This window comes from Odocoileus virginianus, chromosome 2, assembly GCF_023699985.2.
Source record: "Odocoileus virginianus isolate 20LAN1187 ecotype Illinois chromosome 2, Ovbor_1.2, whole genome shotgun sequence".
NCBI lineage: Eukaryota > Metazoa > Chordata > Mammalia > Artiodactyla > Cervidae > Odocoileus > Odocoileus virginianus.
In genome coordinates, this window is record NC_069675.1 from 3,940,577 (window position 1) to 3,956,215 (window position 15,639).

Sequence of the window (15,639 nt, forward strand, 5' to 3'; positions counted from 1 at the left end):
TCAGTTCAGTCGCTCAGTCGTGTCGGACTCTTTGTGACCCCATGAATCGCAGCATGCCAGGCCTCCCTGTCCATCACCAACTCCCGGAGTTTACTCAAACTCATGTCCATCGAGTCGGTGATGCCATCCAGCCATCTCATCCTCTGTCGTCCCCTTCTCCTCCTGCCCCCAATCCCTCCTAGCATCAGGGTCTTTTCCAATGAGTCAACTCTTTGCATGAGGTGGCCAAAGTACTGGAGTTTCAGCTTCAGCATCAGTCCTTCCAATGAACACCCAAGACTGATCTCCTTGCAGTCCAAGAGACTCTCAAGAGTCTTCTCCAACACCACAGTTCAAGAGCATCAAGAACTGTCACAGATAGAAGGAAATTAAGGAAACAAAATAACTAAATGCAATGTGATATTTTGGCTTGTACGCTGGAATAGACAAATGACCTTAGGTGGAAAAACATGGAATCTGAATCATGTCTACAGTTTGGCTAATAACATTATGTCAAGGTTAATTTCCTGGTCTTAATCATTTGAATGTGGCTACGTGAGTTATTAACATTAGAGTCAGTGCAGTGAAGGGGATATTCTGCATCACTTTTCCAACTTTTCTGTAATTCTAAAATTATTTCCAAATAAAGTATTTTAAAGTGACTTATTGGAAAAGACTCTGATGCTGGGAAAGATTGAGGGCAAGAGGAAAAGAGGGGTGACAGAGGATGAGATGGTTGGATGGCATCACTGACTCAATGGATATGAGTTTAAGCAAACTCTGGGAGATGGTAAAGGACAGGAAAGCCTGGCATGCTGCAGTCCATGGGGTGGCAAAGAGTCGGACACAGCTGAGCAACTGAACAACAAAAAAAGTGCCTTCAAAGAAAAAAAAGCCAGTCAGGCGTCTTTTCTACTTGAAGCTCTCAAATGACTTTCTATATCAGCAGTTTGCAAAATAGACCCACTCTTTGTTTTCATAAACTAAGACTTTACTGGAACACAACCCCACCCTTTATTTACATATTGCTTCTGGTTGTTTGGGGGGCTACAATAGCAGAGTGGAGCAGAATGTCCTGCAAAGCCTAAAACATTTGTCATGTGGCTCTTTACCAAAAATGAAAACTTTTTGTCAGTTCTCTGACTGAGGGTAAAAGTCACATTCTCGTGATGGCCTGGAGAGTCCTAAGCGATCTGGGCCAGCCCACTCCTCCACCTGCTGCCCACCGCTGAGCCCCTGACCTCTGCTGCAGTCACACAGGCCTCTCCACACAGGCTGGTCCACAAAATACGCCAAGCAGCACTCTCAGCCCAGGGCCTCTGCACACACTGTGAGTCCACTGGACTGCTCAGCTGCGGCACCCTCAGGTCTTTGCCCAAAGGTCCTGCTCACTCAAATAATCCATCCTTTGGCAGCCTGGTACTTCCTTTATTATTCACTCTGATTTATTCTCCACAGCATTCACTACCATCTAACATATTATTGACATGTATTTGCCTTTTTATCTGTCCTTGACAATGTAAGTTTCATTGGGCAGATGCTTTGTTTCATTCAATGATAAGTCTAACACCACTGTTTCGGTAAATAACTACAAGCAACTTTTATAGGACATATAGATACACACACACACACACACTCTTTCTTCCTGATAAGCATTTGTGTGATTTATAATCAATGCATAAGTGTGTGTGTGTGTGTGTGTGTTAGTCACTCAGGCGTGTCTGACCCTTTGCAACCCCATCAACTTAGTCCACCAGGCTCCTCTGTCCATGGAATTCTCCAGGCAAGAATAATGGAGTGGGATGCCATGCCCTTCTCCAGGGGACCTTCCCAACCCAAGGATCAAACCCAGGTCTCCCACACTGCAGGAAGATTCTTTACTGTTTGAGTTACCTTGGAAGCCCAACATCTTAAAATCTAGCTGCTAAAAACATTACAGGCCAAAAATACTTCTGAAGCACCAAGACAGTTAGTTACCTGTGATTTAAATTCAAGATAGAAACAACTAATAACTAGGCAGATCATCAGCAAGTCTGCAAAAGGCATGAGCACTATATTCAATAATGGAAAAGATTGTGAAAAAGAACATATATATATATATATATATGTATCATTGAGTCACTTTGCTATACAGCAGTCATTAACATAATTCAACTATACTTCAGTTAAAAGTAATTAAATAAAAATAAAATGAAAATATAGAAATGATAAAGGCAATAAAACTAAGAGTTATCTTTGATCTTTTCAAAGAACTGACAATCAACTGAACAGCATAACAAGAAGTATTTCTACTTTACCTGATGGCCAGTGAGCTGGAGGTCTCAGAGCGGGAGGAAGTGGGGAACAGAAAGGAAGCGAAATCGGGGTGGGGTAGGAAGAATGAAGATAGGAGATTGCTGTTTAGTATAATAAACCTTGAGGAACTTTTGGACTCTTGTGCGTATATAGCTTAAATGCACTTAGCTTTGTGCATATATAACTAAAACAAATTTGTCAAAAAAAGAAAAGGGTACAGAAAAAAGTTTTCTGGTATAATGCTAGACTACAAGTTAAGGGCACAATCTACTGTCTAATGGATTTTTTTAAATCTCCTCCAGTACCTTCCTCATTTTAGTACTTCAATAAATACTAGTTCAGTGAGTGAAAGAATACTTAGAGTGAAATCTATTCTTTTGCCTCTATAGAAAAAGATGACAAACAGGTAACGATGCGAGTGTGAGAAAATGTTAAGTCTAGCGATGGCCACTGTTTCTGAGGACACTGCACACATCAGGTGCTTTGGGGTGGAAGGAGGTTCTGAAGCATTCAGGTCAGAAGCCCTGGCTGAAATCACACTGAAGGGTCTAACCAGCAAAGACTGAACCTCTCACGCAGAGCTGACGCAGGAACACGGCGCTGACATCACACACTCACCAATGAGAGACAGGCACGACTGCAAGCTCCATTTTCGGTAAACCAAAACTAACAACCAACATACTCAAACTCAAAAGGAACCCAGTTTGGTTCCATGCAGAATCATGAAGACTAGCTATATTTGCAGGAAGCAGTCAGACTCTGTGGCAGTTACAAAGGCATGGTCTTTGATCAAAAAAATAAAACAAATCACCAATTAGCCTCCTCTTCCTATAAATCAGGAGTCCAGAGAAAAAAGCCATTTCCCTCAATGATGATTCACAAAGAAGGAACCAACACAGCAACTATGGAAAAATAAAAGAAGGAAAGAAGAGCTTCAACAAAACCTGTGAACAAAAGTAACTACGTCAACAGCCACAAAACAGGTGAGAAATAAGGACCAAATACTTCCTCATTAATTTAAAAGAAAAACACACCCAGTTGAAGCTGTTGTGAAGCAACTGCAGATAGTAAAATGATTGGAATGATTCTAAAATATACACAGAAATGCAAAAGACCTAAAGTATCTAAAATAATCTTGAAAAGAGGAGAATTGGAGGACTTAACTTACCTGACTTCAATACTTCAAAGTTATAGTCATTAAGAGAGTGAGGAGTTTGTATAAGGGTCAACCCACAGATCAACAGGATAAAACAAAAAAAGACCCACACTTAGAGGATCACTGGATTCTCAACCAAAGCACCAAAGAAATCCGATGGGGAAAGGAAAGTGTTTCAATACCTGGTTCAAGAGTAAATGACATCTATATAAAAAACAATGAACTTTAACATGACCAAAAAATTACCACTAGATGGACTATAGACCTAAAGCACAAGTTGAAGCGTGAATTTTTCAGAGAAGAAAATCGTTATGATTTAGGGGGAAGCAAGGGTTCCTTAAGTCATGGAGAGCAACAATCATAACAAAAAACACTGATAAAGTAAACTTCAACAAAATGAAACAGTTGTGCTCACTCAGACAAGGCAAAAAGAGGCACAGACTCCCACAGATTGGGAGAAACACTCACAGAATCACGTATTTACAAAGGAATGGCATCCATTATATACAAAGAACTCTGAAAAGCTCAGCACCACCATCCAAATGTTTTAATGGGTAAGGTTCAAATAGTGATGGATAAATAGAGATGTGATAAATAAAAACACTAAGACTAGTAGAATTTAGGTAATGTGTAAATAGGTATTTACTGTAAAATTCTATCAATTTTTTTGTATGTCTTAAAGTTTTCATAATAAAAGGTATCATTCAAAAGTTCTTTCTGGAAATTAAAGAAGACCTGACTCTATATACCTAAAGAATATGTCATGTGCCAGGGAAAATGATCCACACATAGTGGTTAAAATCAAGACATATTATAGCAAAATTAGTAGGCTTTAAAACTGAAAAGGAATCTTTTGGGCAATCAAACTAAATATGGATTACTTGTAGCAAAAAATAAGAAAGCTGGAATAACATCTGTCTAGTTTCAGCAACAGCACTATACTACTCCCCTAACCTCCTAAGGGAAAAAAAAAAAAAACTCCTCACACGAACCTTTCTTGAGGAAAACGAGAAAATGAACTTTAACCAACAGGTTTAGGTAGGCTACACAAATAAGTAGATGGGGTTTCTAGGCGGAGCTAGTGGCGAAGAACCCGTCTGCCAATGCAGAAGATGTAAGGGACACGGGTTCAATCCCCAGGTTGGAAAGATCCCCTGGAGTAGGAAATGGCAACCTACTCCAGTATTGCTTGAAAAATTCCATGGACAGAGAAGCCTGGTGGGCTACAGTCCCTGGGGCTGCAAGTCGGACACAATTGAGCACACGTACCAAGTAAGTAGATACACTATGAATCATGAGGACCAAACTTCTCATCGTTGGAGAAAAAGAGATAAAATTAAGGAACGATTTTGGAGGCTAGAATAAATCCTGTGGTATTGGGTTGTACCTACAAATAGATGCACACAGGATGTACACAGATGTACATATGTGTGAATGCCTGTGTAGGTATGAATACACATACTTCCTAGCTCTGGCCACTGAAAAGACCAGAAGCAATGATTCCTCAGGAACAAGGAGCATATCTGGAACCCAGGTCTTGGTTTCTATTACCATTCTCCAAAAAAAAAAAAAAAAGGAACCAGCTTTCTTGGGGACGTAATGTGTTGGCCAAAAGTTCATTCAGATTTTTTTGTCCATTATGGCCACGTAAGATGCTGACATCTGGGGAGATCGGCTACAGGATTTCTAGGAACTCAGTATAACTTCTGCAATTTTCCTACAAGTTGAAGATTATTTCAAAATAGTTTTTAAAAATGAAATGTGAAACTTCCCCCCAAAATAACCAATGTAAAAAACAAAAAGCCCCTACCAACAAGAAAATTTAAGAACACTCTTGGTCATCTCCTTGGTCAAAGAGGAAACACAAACCAAAATCACAGATGGTGCAGGGTAGGGGTAGGAAATTAATAGATACAAGGAATATAGCCATTTATAATAACTTTAAATGGACTGTAATCTGTAAAAACATTGAATCATTATGTTGTACATATGAAACTATAACACTATAGATAAACTATACTTCAATTTTAAAAATCATGGACTAATAAGAATTGAAACATTTCACATTAGAACCTATGGGATACAGCTAACACAGTACTCAAAAGAAAATTTATATTAGTTCTTATATTAGCAAAAGGAAATAATAAATAGCAAATAATAAATCAGTGTAGCATCTGGGTCAAGATGTTTGCAAAGTATAAAATGGAACCAACAAAAGCAAAAAATTAATAGTGTTAAAAGCAGACATTAATAAATCAGAAAACAAAAGAGAGAAATAATAAACCTAAAAGATGGTTTAGAGGATAATAAATAAAACCAGATCCATGAGCTAACCCAGTAAAGGAGAAGGGCATACAAATACAAATACATAAACTAAGAAATTAAGGAGAAATCATCACAAAAAGAACAGAAGTTACTTTGCTCCACTCTATACAAAGCAAATTTTTTAACTTTTATAAAATGAACCACTTTCTAGGAAGGCATTTTATCAAAACTGACAAGAAACCTAAGTAGCTCTTACTGTTCTAATATGAAAATCTGCTAGTATTATATCATCTATGTAGAAATGGGGAGAAAAATAATACATCCACGCCTACACTCATGAAGTACCTCTGAACGGGTAAACAACCATCACAGGTGAGGGGGACGTGGAGACTGTCAACCTGAGTGATGTAAGTCAGAGAAGGGCACATACCACACGACATCCCTTACATGCAGAATCTAAAGAGAAATGATATAAATGAATTTATTTACAAAACAGAAACACACTCACAGACTTAAGAGAATGAACTTACCGTCGCCAGGGGTAGGGTAAGGGAGATGGAGGTGGGAAGGGATAGTCATGGAGTTTGGGATGGACATGCACACACTGCTATATCTAAAATGGGTCACCAGCAAGGACCTGCCACACAGCACAGGGCACTCTGCTCAATGTTATGTGGCGCCTGGACGGGGGGCAGTTTGGGGAGAGGGGTACACGTGTGTGTGTGGCTGAGCCCCTATGCAGTCCACCTGAAACTATGACAACACGGTTAATGGGCTAATGTCCAATATAAAAGCTTAAAAAACAGGCAAGGGCAACAGCCTTAGAGGAGAGGCTTTTTGAGGTATATAACACACATTTATAATTTTTAAACCATGTGATCCTATTACCTGACCAAAAAATTAACTAAGTAGCAAATAATTTTCCCTTGCAAGTAAAATATAGAACAAAAAATAAAAATCCATAGCAACTGGATCAATTCTCTCTGGTTATTATTCAATTTGTTTTCATTTACAAATTTACCTGCTCTGCAAATCCTGCCCATAGGCCTGCTAACCAACTAGCACTATCAACTCAATTTAAATCAAAGAGTTTAAAGAAAGCATACTAAAGGTCTCTGGCACTCTGACTGTAAAACACAAACTAGGATGTATACAACAGTAAAACTGGAAACTGAATAAAAAGCAAAACTGTTCTCATGCCAAATATTAAACACTCTGAAAAGCCAGAAATTCTCTAAACTCACCTTTTCAGAGACTACTTTTAGGTATTTTTCCAACATGATGAATTTGTTATTTCGTTGTAGAATTACAACTTGAAATCTATTGTTTAGGAACTTGAAAATTAAATATGGCTTTCAGATTGTTTCTAGGCAAACAGGATCTCAGCTGGAACCAACAGAAATTGACTCAGGTAGAATAGTTAGAAAAACAGTTTACTAAAGATGACTGGTTAGAATTCACAGAACCTCCAGTGAGGTTGAGGAACCAGGCTAGGACGGTGGCAGAAATAAAGTGGGGCCAGAGCCGAAATCACAGAATGGTCACAATGCCATAGCTTTCTGGTCTTCACCATCCATCAACAGTCGATGCACTGGACTCTGCCCCGGTAGTGTCCAATACCACCACTGTCCATCACCAGAATGCACTGTCCACAATCTCTGCTTCTTTAGAAAATTACTGCTAAATATATCTTCTATTTTTTGCTATTGGCATTTAGAAGTATAAACTGATCCTGTATCCAGCCACCTTAATAAATTCCCCTCTTACTTCAAGCAATCTGCCTGCTTTGGAGGGGTTTTCCATGTCATCTGAAAAAAATGAACCACGCAAAGTCCGGGAAAGGAATAGCCACGTGGCTGAGCTTAGGTCACATGACTGAATGGGTCAAGCAAACATCTGGCATTTTTTAGTTTCCATAGTGGGAGGAAGATACTTTCTCTCAACAAGATTCATTAAATGGGGGATTTTCCAAAGATAAGAAAGGAGCATAAAAAAATAATTTTTGCTAAAATTCAGAGTATACTGTAGGAAAATATTCTGTCAGAAATGATGACAGAAGTAATATTATAGAAATGATTGTGAAATAAAAAATATTATAAATCAATAATAAAACATACACATAAAAATAGGAGGCATATAGACAACTAAGGATCATTGGGATACAAAAATAAGAATTATATTCTAAGTAAAAGTAAACACAAGAATGAAAGAATGAAATAGAAATACCACCCTTGGTTGGTATCACAGATCCTTCAGTGCACATGGAATTCATTCCTCTCTACTCTTCCTGCAATTTCAGAATGCAGTTAGTGAACTCTCAGTAACACACCAACAGCCAATTGTTCGAAACCTTGAATTTTCTATAAATGTCTAATCAAATTAAACCAATGGACATTTCAAGAAAAACCATCAGAGAGGAACAAAGAAATAGAAACACAGCAAATGATTACTTTTCTGTCTCTCCTTTCTTCCCCAAGGGGCATCTTACGGTTCCCCACTTCAAGGAAAAAGCATGAAGAACAGAAAGTCCAAGGAGGATGAAGAGACTACGGTCTCCTTCACTGTCTATGCGTATTCATGTCTAGTTTTTTCATTTCTAATTTTCTCCTCACATGTTAAAGTACACCCATGGTAATTCACACTTGTATAAAAGCTGAAAATGTTAGCAAAACACAAATTTACTTTGGCCAATTTACTCTAGGTTAATTTCAAATGGGAGAGTAGGGGACAGTTTCATAAAAGGGATGAGCTGAGAGCTGAAGGAGGAATGAGAAAGAGAAAGGAAGAAGCAACGTTTAGGGTGAGGAGTATCACAAAGGCAACCAAGGACATGCAAGGTCTGTGTAATAAACTGACGTCAGAATGACTACAGCCCAGACCTACTAACACCATGGTGCCAACTGAAGGTTGCTCGATCATGTCCGACTCTCTGTGACCCCATGGATTATACAGTCCACGGAATTCTCCAGGCCAGAATACTGGAGTGGGGAGCCTTTCCCCTCTCCAGGGGATCTTCCCAACCCAGGGATCAAACCCAGGTCTCCCACACTGCAGGTAGATTCATTACCAGCTGAGCCACAAGGGAATCCCACACTATGATGTAAAGAACCTTTAATAAGCAGACCAGAAACCTGGAAGAGAGGCAGTTTGGAGAAACAAGATTAATTTAGTTATGGACAGATTAAGAGCTGCCCATAAAATACTTCAAATGATGTTATCAAGTCGGCAGTTGAAAGTAGAGACTCAAGAAGAAGCTAGAGATCTAGATTAGGAGCCATCCTACAAGAAGATCATGGTCAGAGCCACAGAACACGCATTTGGGAATAGTATTAAATGAGTCCCAGGCTACCAGACACTTAGGTGAAAACTCTTAACCAATGTTGAACCAAATGTGGTGATTAATAATTTTATACTGGGACTTTCCTGGTGGTATAGTATCTTCCAAAAGTGTGATCTCATTGCACCTCCCTGCAACAGTGTTGACCTCTAAGGCATTATTTCCCTTTAAAAGATGAAGAAACTGAGGCTGACCAAAAAAACTACCTGCTCCAGTGGCAGAATCCAGACCCTGAACACAGGTCATGTGACTCCAAACCCAGCATTATTATATCTTAGTGATCAGAGAAACAGCTACAGCAAGATGGTCCTGAATCTTCATAGTGTTCAAAAGCAATAACAAATCTAGACAGCACATTAAGAAGCAGAGACATCATTTTGCCAACAAAGGTCCATACAGTCAAAGCTATGTTTTTTCTAGTAGTAATGTACAGATGTGAAAGGTGACCAGAAAGAAGGCTGAGTGCCAAAGTATTGATGCTTTTGAACTGTGGTGCTAGAGAAGACTTTTCAGAGTCCCTTGGACAGCAAGGAGATCAAACCAGTCAATCCTAAAGGAACTCAACCCTGAATATTCATTGGAAGAACTGATTCTGAAGCTGAAGCTCCAATATTTTGGTCACTTGATGCAAAGAGCTGACTCACTGGAAAAGACCCTGGTGCTGGGAAAGACTGAGGCAGGAGATGGGGGAGACAGAGGATGAGATGGCATTACCAACTCAATGAACATGAACTTGAGCAAATTCCGGGAGACAGTGAAGGACAGGAAAGCCTGGTGTGCTGCAGTCCATGGGGTCGCAAAGAGTTGGACACGACTCAGTGACTGAACAACAGCAAGCGTTTCTCTCTGTCTATAAGCTGGGTACAGCTTTTCAAATGAGTAAGGATAGTTTTTTATTCTACAGTTTTTAAATTTTAAGGCTCTTTCCCTGATAAAAATCAATACAAGCTCGTTGCAAAAAAGTTCCAACCTTACATCCTCCCTGGTTGTACAGTGGATAAGAATCCACCTGCCAATGCTGGGCACACGGACTTGACCCTCAGTTCGGGAAGATCCCACCGCCGTGGGGCAACTACGCCGTGCCTCGCAACTACTGAGCCCGCACGCGCCAGAGCCCACGCGGCCCACAAGGCAGGCTACTGCAGCGAGAAGCTCCCACGCGGCAACACAGACCCAGCACGGTCAAAGTAAACAGTCATTTCCCTCAGTTTTAATTTTACAAAACTACATGGAATATAAAGTGGTTTCTTCCCATAATCCCCATCCTTAAAATATCTGCTACTAACAGTTTCAAGTCCAAGAAAATCTAAAAAGAGGGGATATATGTGTGTGCACACACGCGTAAAACTGACTCGTTTACTGCGCAGCAGAAACTAACACAACACTGTAAAGCAAGGAGGCTTCAATGAAAATTAATCTAAAAAATGGTTTCCAGTCTGTTTCACAAGACCGTTTTCTCTATTCACTTTACCAATGCACACTAAGAGCTGTACGAATGCGTCATGTGCTGGAATATATTTAAACACCCACAAATGTTTCTACTGGATCAATTTTTAGAAGCAGGATGTTAGATCACAGAGGAAACCTGACATTTTAACAGCTATTGACAAACTGCTTTCTAAAGAGATTGTACCAATTTCTACCGATATACAATCTATGATTGACAAATTTGATTAATTAAAATGTAAAATTTCTATAACAGACAAAAACATCATAAACAAAGCTCATGCAAAAAACAAACTGGACAACAGAGTTAATTAAACAGTCAGAGTTCACTTATATGAAAATTTCTTATAAATCAAAACTTACAAATGAAAAGAATGAGCAAAGGCTACTCAACATCACTCATTATTGGAGAACTGCAAATCAAAACCACAATGAGGAACCATCTCACACCCGTGAGAATGGCTGCTATCGAAAAGTCTACAAACAGTAAATGCTGGAGAGGGTGTGGAGAAAAAGTAACCCTCTTACACTGTTGGTGGGAATGCAAACTAGTACAGCCACTATGGAGAACAGTGTGGAGATTTCTTTAAAAACTAGAAATAGAATGCAACCCAGCAATCACACTGCTGGGCATACACACTGAGGAAATCAGAAATGAAAGAGACACGTGTACCCCAATTTTCATTGCAGCACTGTTTACAATAGCCAGGACATGGAAGCAACCTAGATGTCCATTGGTAGACAAATGGATAAGAGAGTTGTGGTAGACATACACAATAGAATATTACTCAGCTATAAGAAAGAACGCATTTGAGTCAGTTCTAATGAGGTGGATGAAACTGGAGCCTATTATAGAGAGTAAGAAAGAAAGTCAGAAAGAAAAACACCAATACAGTACAGTAACGCATGCATATGGAATTTAGAAAGATGGTAACGACGACTCTATATACAAGACAGCAAAAGAGACACAGATGTAAAGAACAGACTTTTGGACTCTGTGTGAGATGATCTGAAAGAACAGCACTGAAAGGTAAATTATCACATGTGAAATAGATGACCAATCCAAGTTTGATGCATGAAACACGGCACTCAAAGCCGGTGCACTGGGATGGCCCTGAGGGATGGGATGGGGAAGGAGGTGGGGGGGTTCAGGACAGGGGACACATGTACACCCGTGGCTGAGTCATGTCAGCGGACGGCAAAAACCACCAGAATATTGTAAATTAATTAGCCTTCAACTAAAATAAATAAGTTAAAAAATAATAATATTATAAATACAAATGGCCCAAATATATATAAACTATTTAATCCAATAGACAAATCCAAATAGACAAATGAAACAAAAGCAATGTATATCATTACCCATCAAACTAGCCAAAATAAACTTAAAGAATAATAATGTTATCTCCCAGAACTGGGGGACAGGGTACCAAGCTCTCCCCCAAACTGCTGAAAAGGGACACGAGCAGCTCAGCTTCTGCAGGGCATCTCGCCCAGGTGTGAACATTTATGTATGCGGACTTCGCCCAGGAACGCCACAGTTAGGGATTGATCCTGCATCAGTACCAGCCAATTGCACAACCGTTTATTTACAGTAATGCTCAGTGCAGTGTGAAAACAGCAAAGGTATGAAACAGTCTAAATCTGTCAATCAGAAATTAAATCAAGAATATTAAAAACCATACAGTGGAATGTTATGAAGCCATAACAATGATGGTGTGATAGCTATCTGTTTTAGCTTGGGAAAATGTCCATGATACTAAGAAATACACAGAACAATTCCATTTATATATATGTATACAGTCAGGAAAAATTTCTTAAGATATATGTATTTCATATTTCATATCTCAAGATGTATGTATTTCAAAATAGTGGCAGTTGTTATATCTATATGGAGGAATTACAGGCAATTTTTCAATATACATTTCTGTAATGTTTTGAACAATATACATGTGTCTATTCTTTATATATAAACAAGAACATTTTCATTTAAAAAGAGACAGGAAACACTGAAAAGTTGGGAATCAGTGGGCCAGAATCAGATGAGGTTATAAAACCTTCTTATGTTCTGAAATTCTATATAATAACTAAGGAAATATTTATTTCAGGGTGCTTCTTCCTCATTAAAAAACTTGCTCAAGATTTACTCTTTCCCCATATCTTTGGAGGAGACTAAAATAAAAGAAATATAGTATTTATCATTAACATGATGTTTGACTTTTCATTTTTGGACTTTTTAAAATTTATTTGTTTTTAAATGAAGGACAATTGCTTTACAGAACTGTGGTGGCTTCTACCAAACATCAACATGAATCAGCCATAGGTTCACAATAATGTGGCTGCACCTTGGGAGTACAGAGAAGAGGCAGAGAGGACAGAAGTGATGAAAACCCCAGCCGAGGCTAAACCTTTCTCAGGGTTCAAAACTCCCAAAAAACATCAATGCACATCTCCAAGTTCAGGTCCTGGAGCTAAAAATGGAGACTCGTTTGTAAAGACCTACATATATAATATCATCCAACTGACAACAGATATTACCATTCCTGGATTGTGAATACAGAAAGGAAGTGAATGCAAACATTACAAGTTAGATTTATATTTAACTGTCAGATGGAACAGACCACCTAACCTTTACTCATCACATTTTATACAAAAAGTTTTTAAGAGCATATTCAAAATATGACCTCAATTCTACAGATTATATGTGGTAAAAAAATATAAATATATATAACAAATAGTTACCTCTCCTATGAAGACTACTATAACACAGTCCAACTTCTCTTCAGGATACAGATTGTCAATAAGGGAATGAAGAGTTTCTATGAGGTAAGATTTAACTTCTCTCTTCACTGTAGGAATTCCCATTACTATTGAAACTGAAACAAAAAAATGATAATTATATTAAAAGACGTCACAAAGACAATGCAGGAAAACCACACTATTTCAAAATTATACTCTCTCAAATTGATAGAAAGAATTGGGTGATCAAAATATACTACATTTCAGAAAGAAAAATAGTCAAAGATATGGGGCATACCTATTACACAATAATTCTTTTCCATATGGCTTCTTCATAAGAAAAGCAATAATGCCAAAGAACTGACAAAGATGAAAGACATTAAACCACACAGTAAAAATGGACAGTAAAGTGTAAACAACAGATTTTATGAGACAACTAAAACTCAGAAATATTAAACACATCCTAAAAATTAATGTCTCACATGTTATGTATGGGTGCCCTAAGGAGGACACAACATCCCTTCTGTGGCTTTTTTTTTCTCAAATTCATAATCTCAATCTAACCATGAAGAAATGTCAGACAAATACAAACTCAGGGGATACTCCACCAAGACCAGGAAAGAAAGGATGAGGAACTGTCCTTGACTGGAGAAGACTAAGGGGACCTGACAATTACATGAAATACAGGATCCTGAGTTAGATCCTGGGACAGAATAACAGCAACAATAAAATGAGAAAATCCGAGTAAGAGCCGAGGTTAACAGCATTAACGCTGATTTCCTGGTTTTGATCATTATACTACAGCTACAAAAGTGTGAATATTCATAGAAACTAAGTGAGCTAATATGGAAACTGTGTACTATTTGTGCAACTGTAACTCTAAAATTACAGTCAAGTCTACCATAACTCTCGTTTTGAAGCATTCTTCTGACATGATGAATACACTAGAGAACAATTTGGGCATGACATGGATTTTATGCTGGCTTTTATGCAATTTCCCCCTGGGACAAACACTTACTAGGTGAGCATAGAAAACTGTACCCATGTGGACTGAGTTCAGAAAAGTGACCCAAGCTGGGTAAAAATAATGCACAGCTGTCCCAGTCACTGCACGCTGAGAACCACACCCGTCTATTTCTGGTGCTACAACTTTCCACCAGAATTCAGTTCACCCACTTTGCACCACTTCACAAAAACCTTCCAAGCGGCAGTCCCCCTGAATGCCACTTTAACAAGCAAACCTCAAGTCCTTTTCACAAGGTGTTGATAGAATATCATATTTATTGTAGTATTTATGCATGTCTCCTTCATTCAATATGTGCAACATTGTGCCACTGCTTTTATTAGCTTATCTTTTCTTCGTGTGCAACTGACAGTGGTTTTTGAGTGTTGTGAGCCTAACCCCATTTTAAGCATTTTATGACACAATTCTGCATAGCACAGTAATATTTAGGAACACATACATTACAGTATTTCACAATGTTTTTAAAAATAACATCTTTCAAAGTCTTAGTATCCTAAGTGTTATATATCAGTGGAGAAGTAGCTTGCAAAATTTAAAATGAAGTTTTAATTATGTAACAATTTATGAGATACTATACTACAGAATATCAACTTTTTCTGTAATCCAAATGAACTTTTTGGCCAACCCAATACTTAGAGGTCATAGACTTTTAAAGCTAGAAGGAGGCTTAAAGCTTATGGATCCATGATGTTACTACCAGGATTGTGCAGTTCAGAATACTAAGGTCCAAATAGCTGAAGGGAAACCCCCAAGTTTGAATACCATAATCGTCTCTCTCATTCTGGGCTGAAGAGTTTTCAAGGACTCAAAAAAAGATGTGCTATATTTGTTTTGAACGTACATATTGAACATGTTAAATTCAAGGCGTTATTCTAGGTGTTAGGGATATAAGAGTAAACAACACAGATAAGGTCCTTGCCTTCATGGGACCTTTCTTACTGAACACATTCTAGAGGATGGAAAAAGATAAATAATTGTTAATAATCTTGATTCATTGGAAAAGACCCTGATGCTGGGAAAGAAGGAAGGCAAAAGGAGACGGGGGCGGCAGAGGATGAGATGGTTAGATAGCATCACCAACTCAATGGACAGGAATCTCAGAAAATACCAGGAGAGAGTGGAGAACAGGGGAGCCTGTTGTGCTTCAGTCCATGGGGTCACAAAGAGTTGGGCATGACTTAGCACCTGAACAGCAACAACAATAATCCTAAAACGTGGCAATATTAGAAAGAATGTGCAGAGGACGGGGGAAGGAAAGGTACCTCTAGAGACAGTACAGTCACGGACAGACACTCTAATATCAACTGAGCTGGTAATTAATGACGAGAAAGAGAAGATGATGAAGATGAGAAAACAGCTGGGTGCTGAAGACAGAATGGTCTTAAGGTAGTCATGAAG

The 15,639-nt window shown here is 38.6% G+C and overlaps 1 protein-coding gene across 6 annotated transcripts in view; it reads right to left on the reverse strand.

Moving 5' to 3' along the window:
* The window catches only part of MGAT4A (alpha-1,3-mannosyl-glycoprotein 4-beta-N-acetylglucosaminyltransferase A), a 123,811-nt gene that overhangs the window by 48,602 nt on the left and 59,570 nt on the right, over positions 1-15,639 (reverse strand). For all 6 annotated transcript variants that reach the window (XR_011490534.1, XM_070474674.1, XM_070474676.1 and 3 more), the window contains one exon: positions 13,221-13,354. Coding sequence is in view for 5 of the 6 variants with exons in the window: in XM_070474674.1 (XP_070330775.1) it covers positions 13,221-13,354 (134 nt within the window). In the remaining variant the exon portion in view is untranslated. The remainder of the gene's footprint in view (positions 1-13,220; positions 13,355-15,639) is intronic.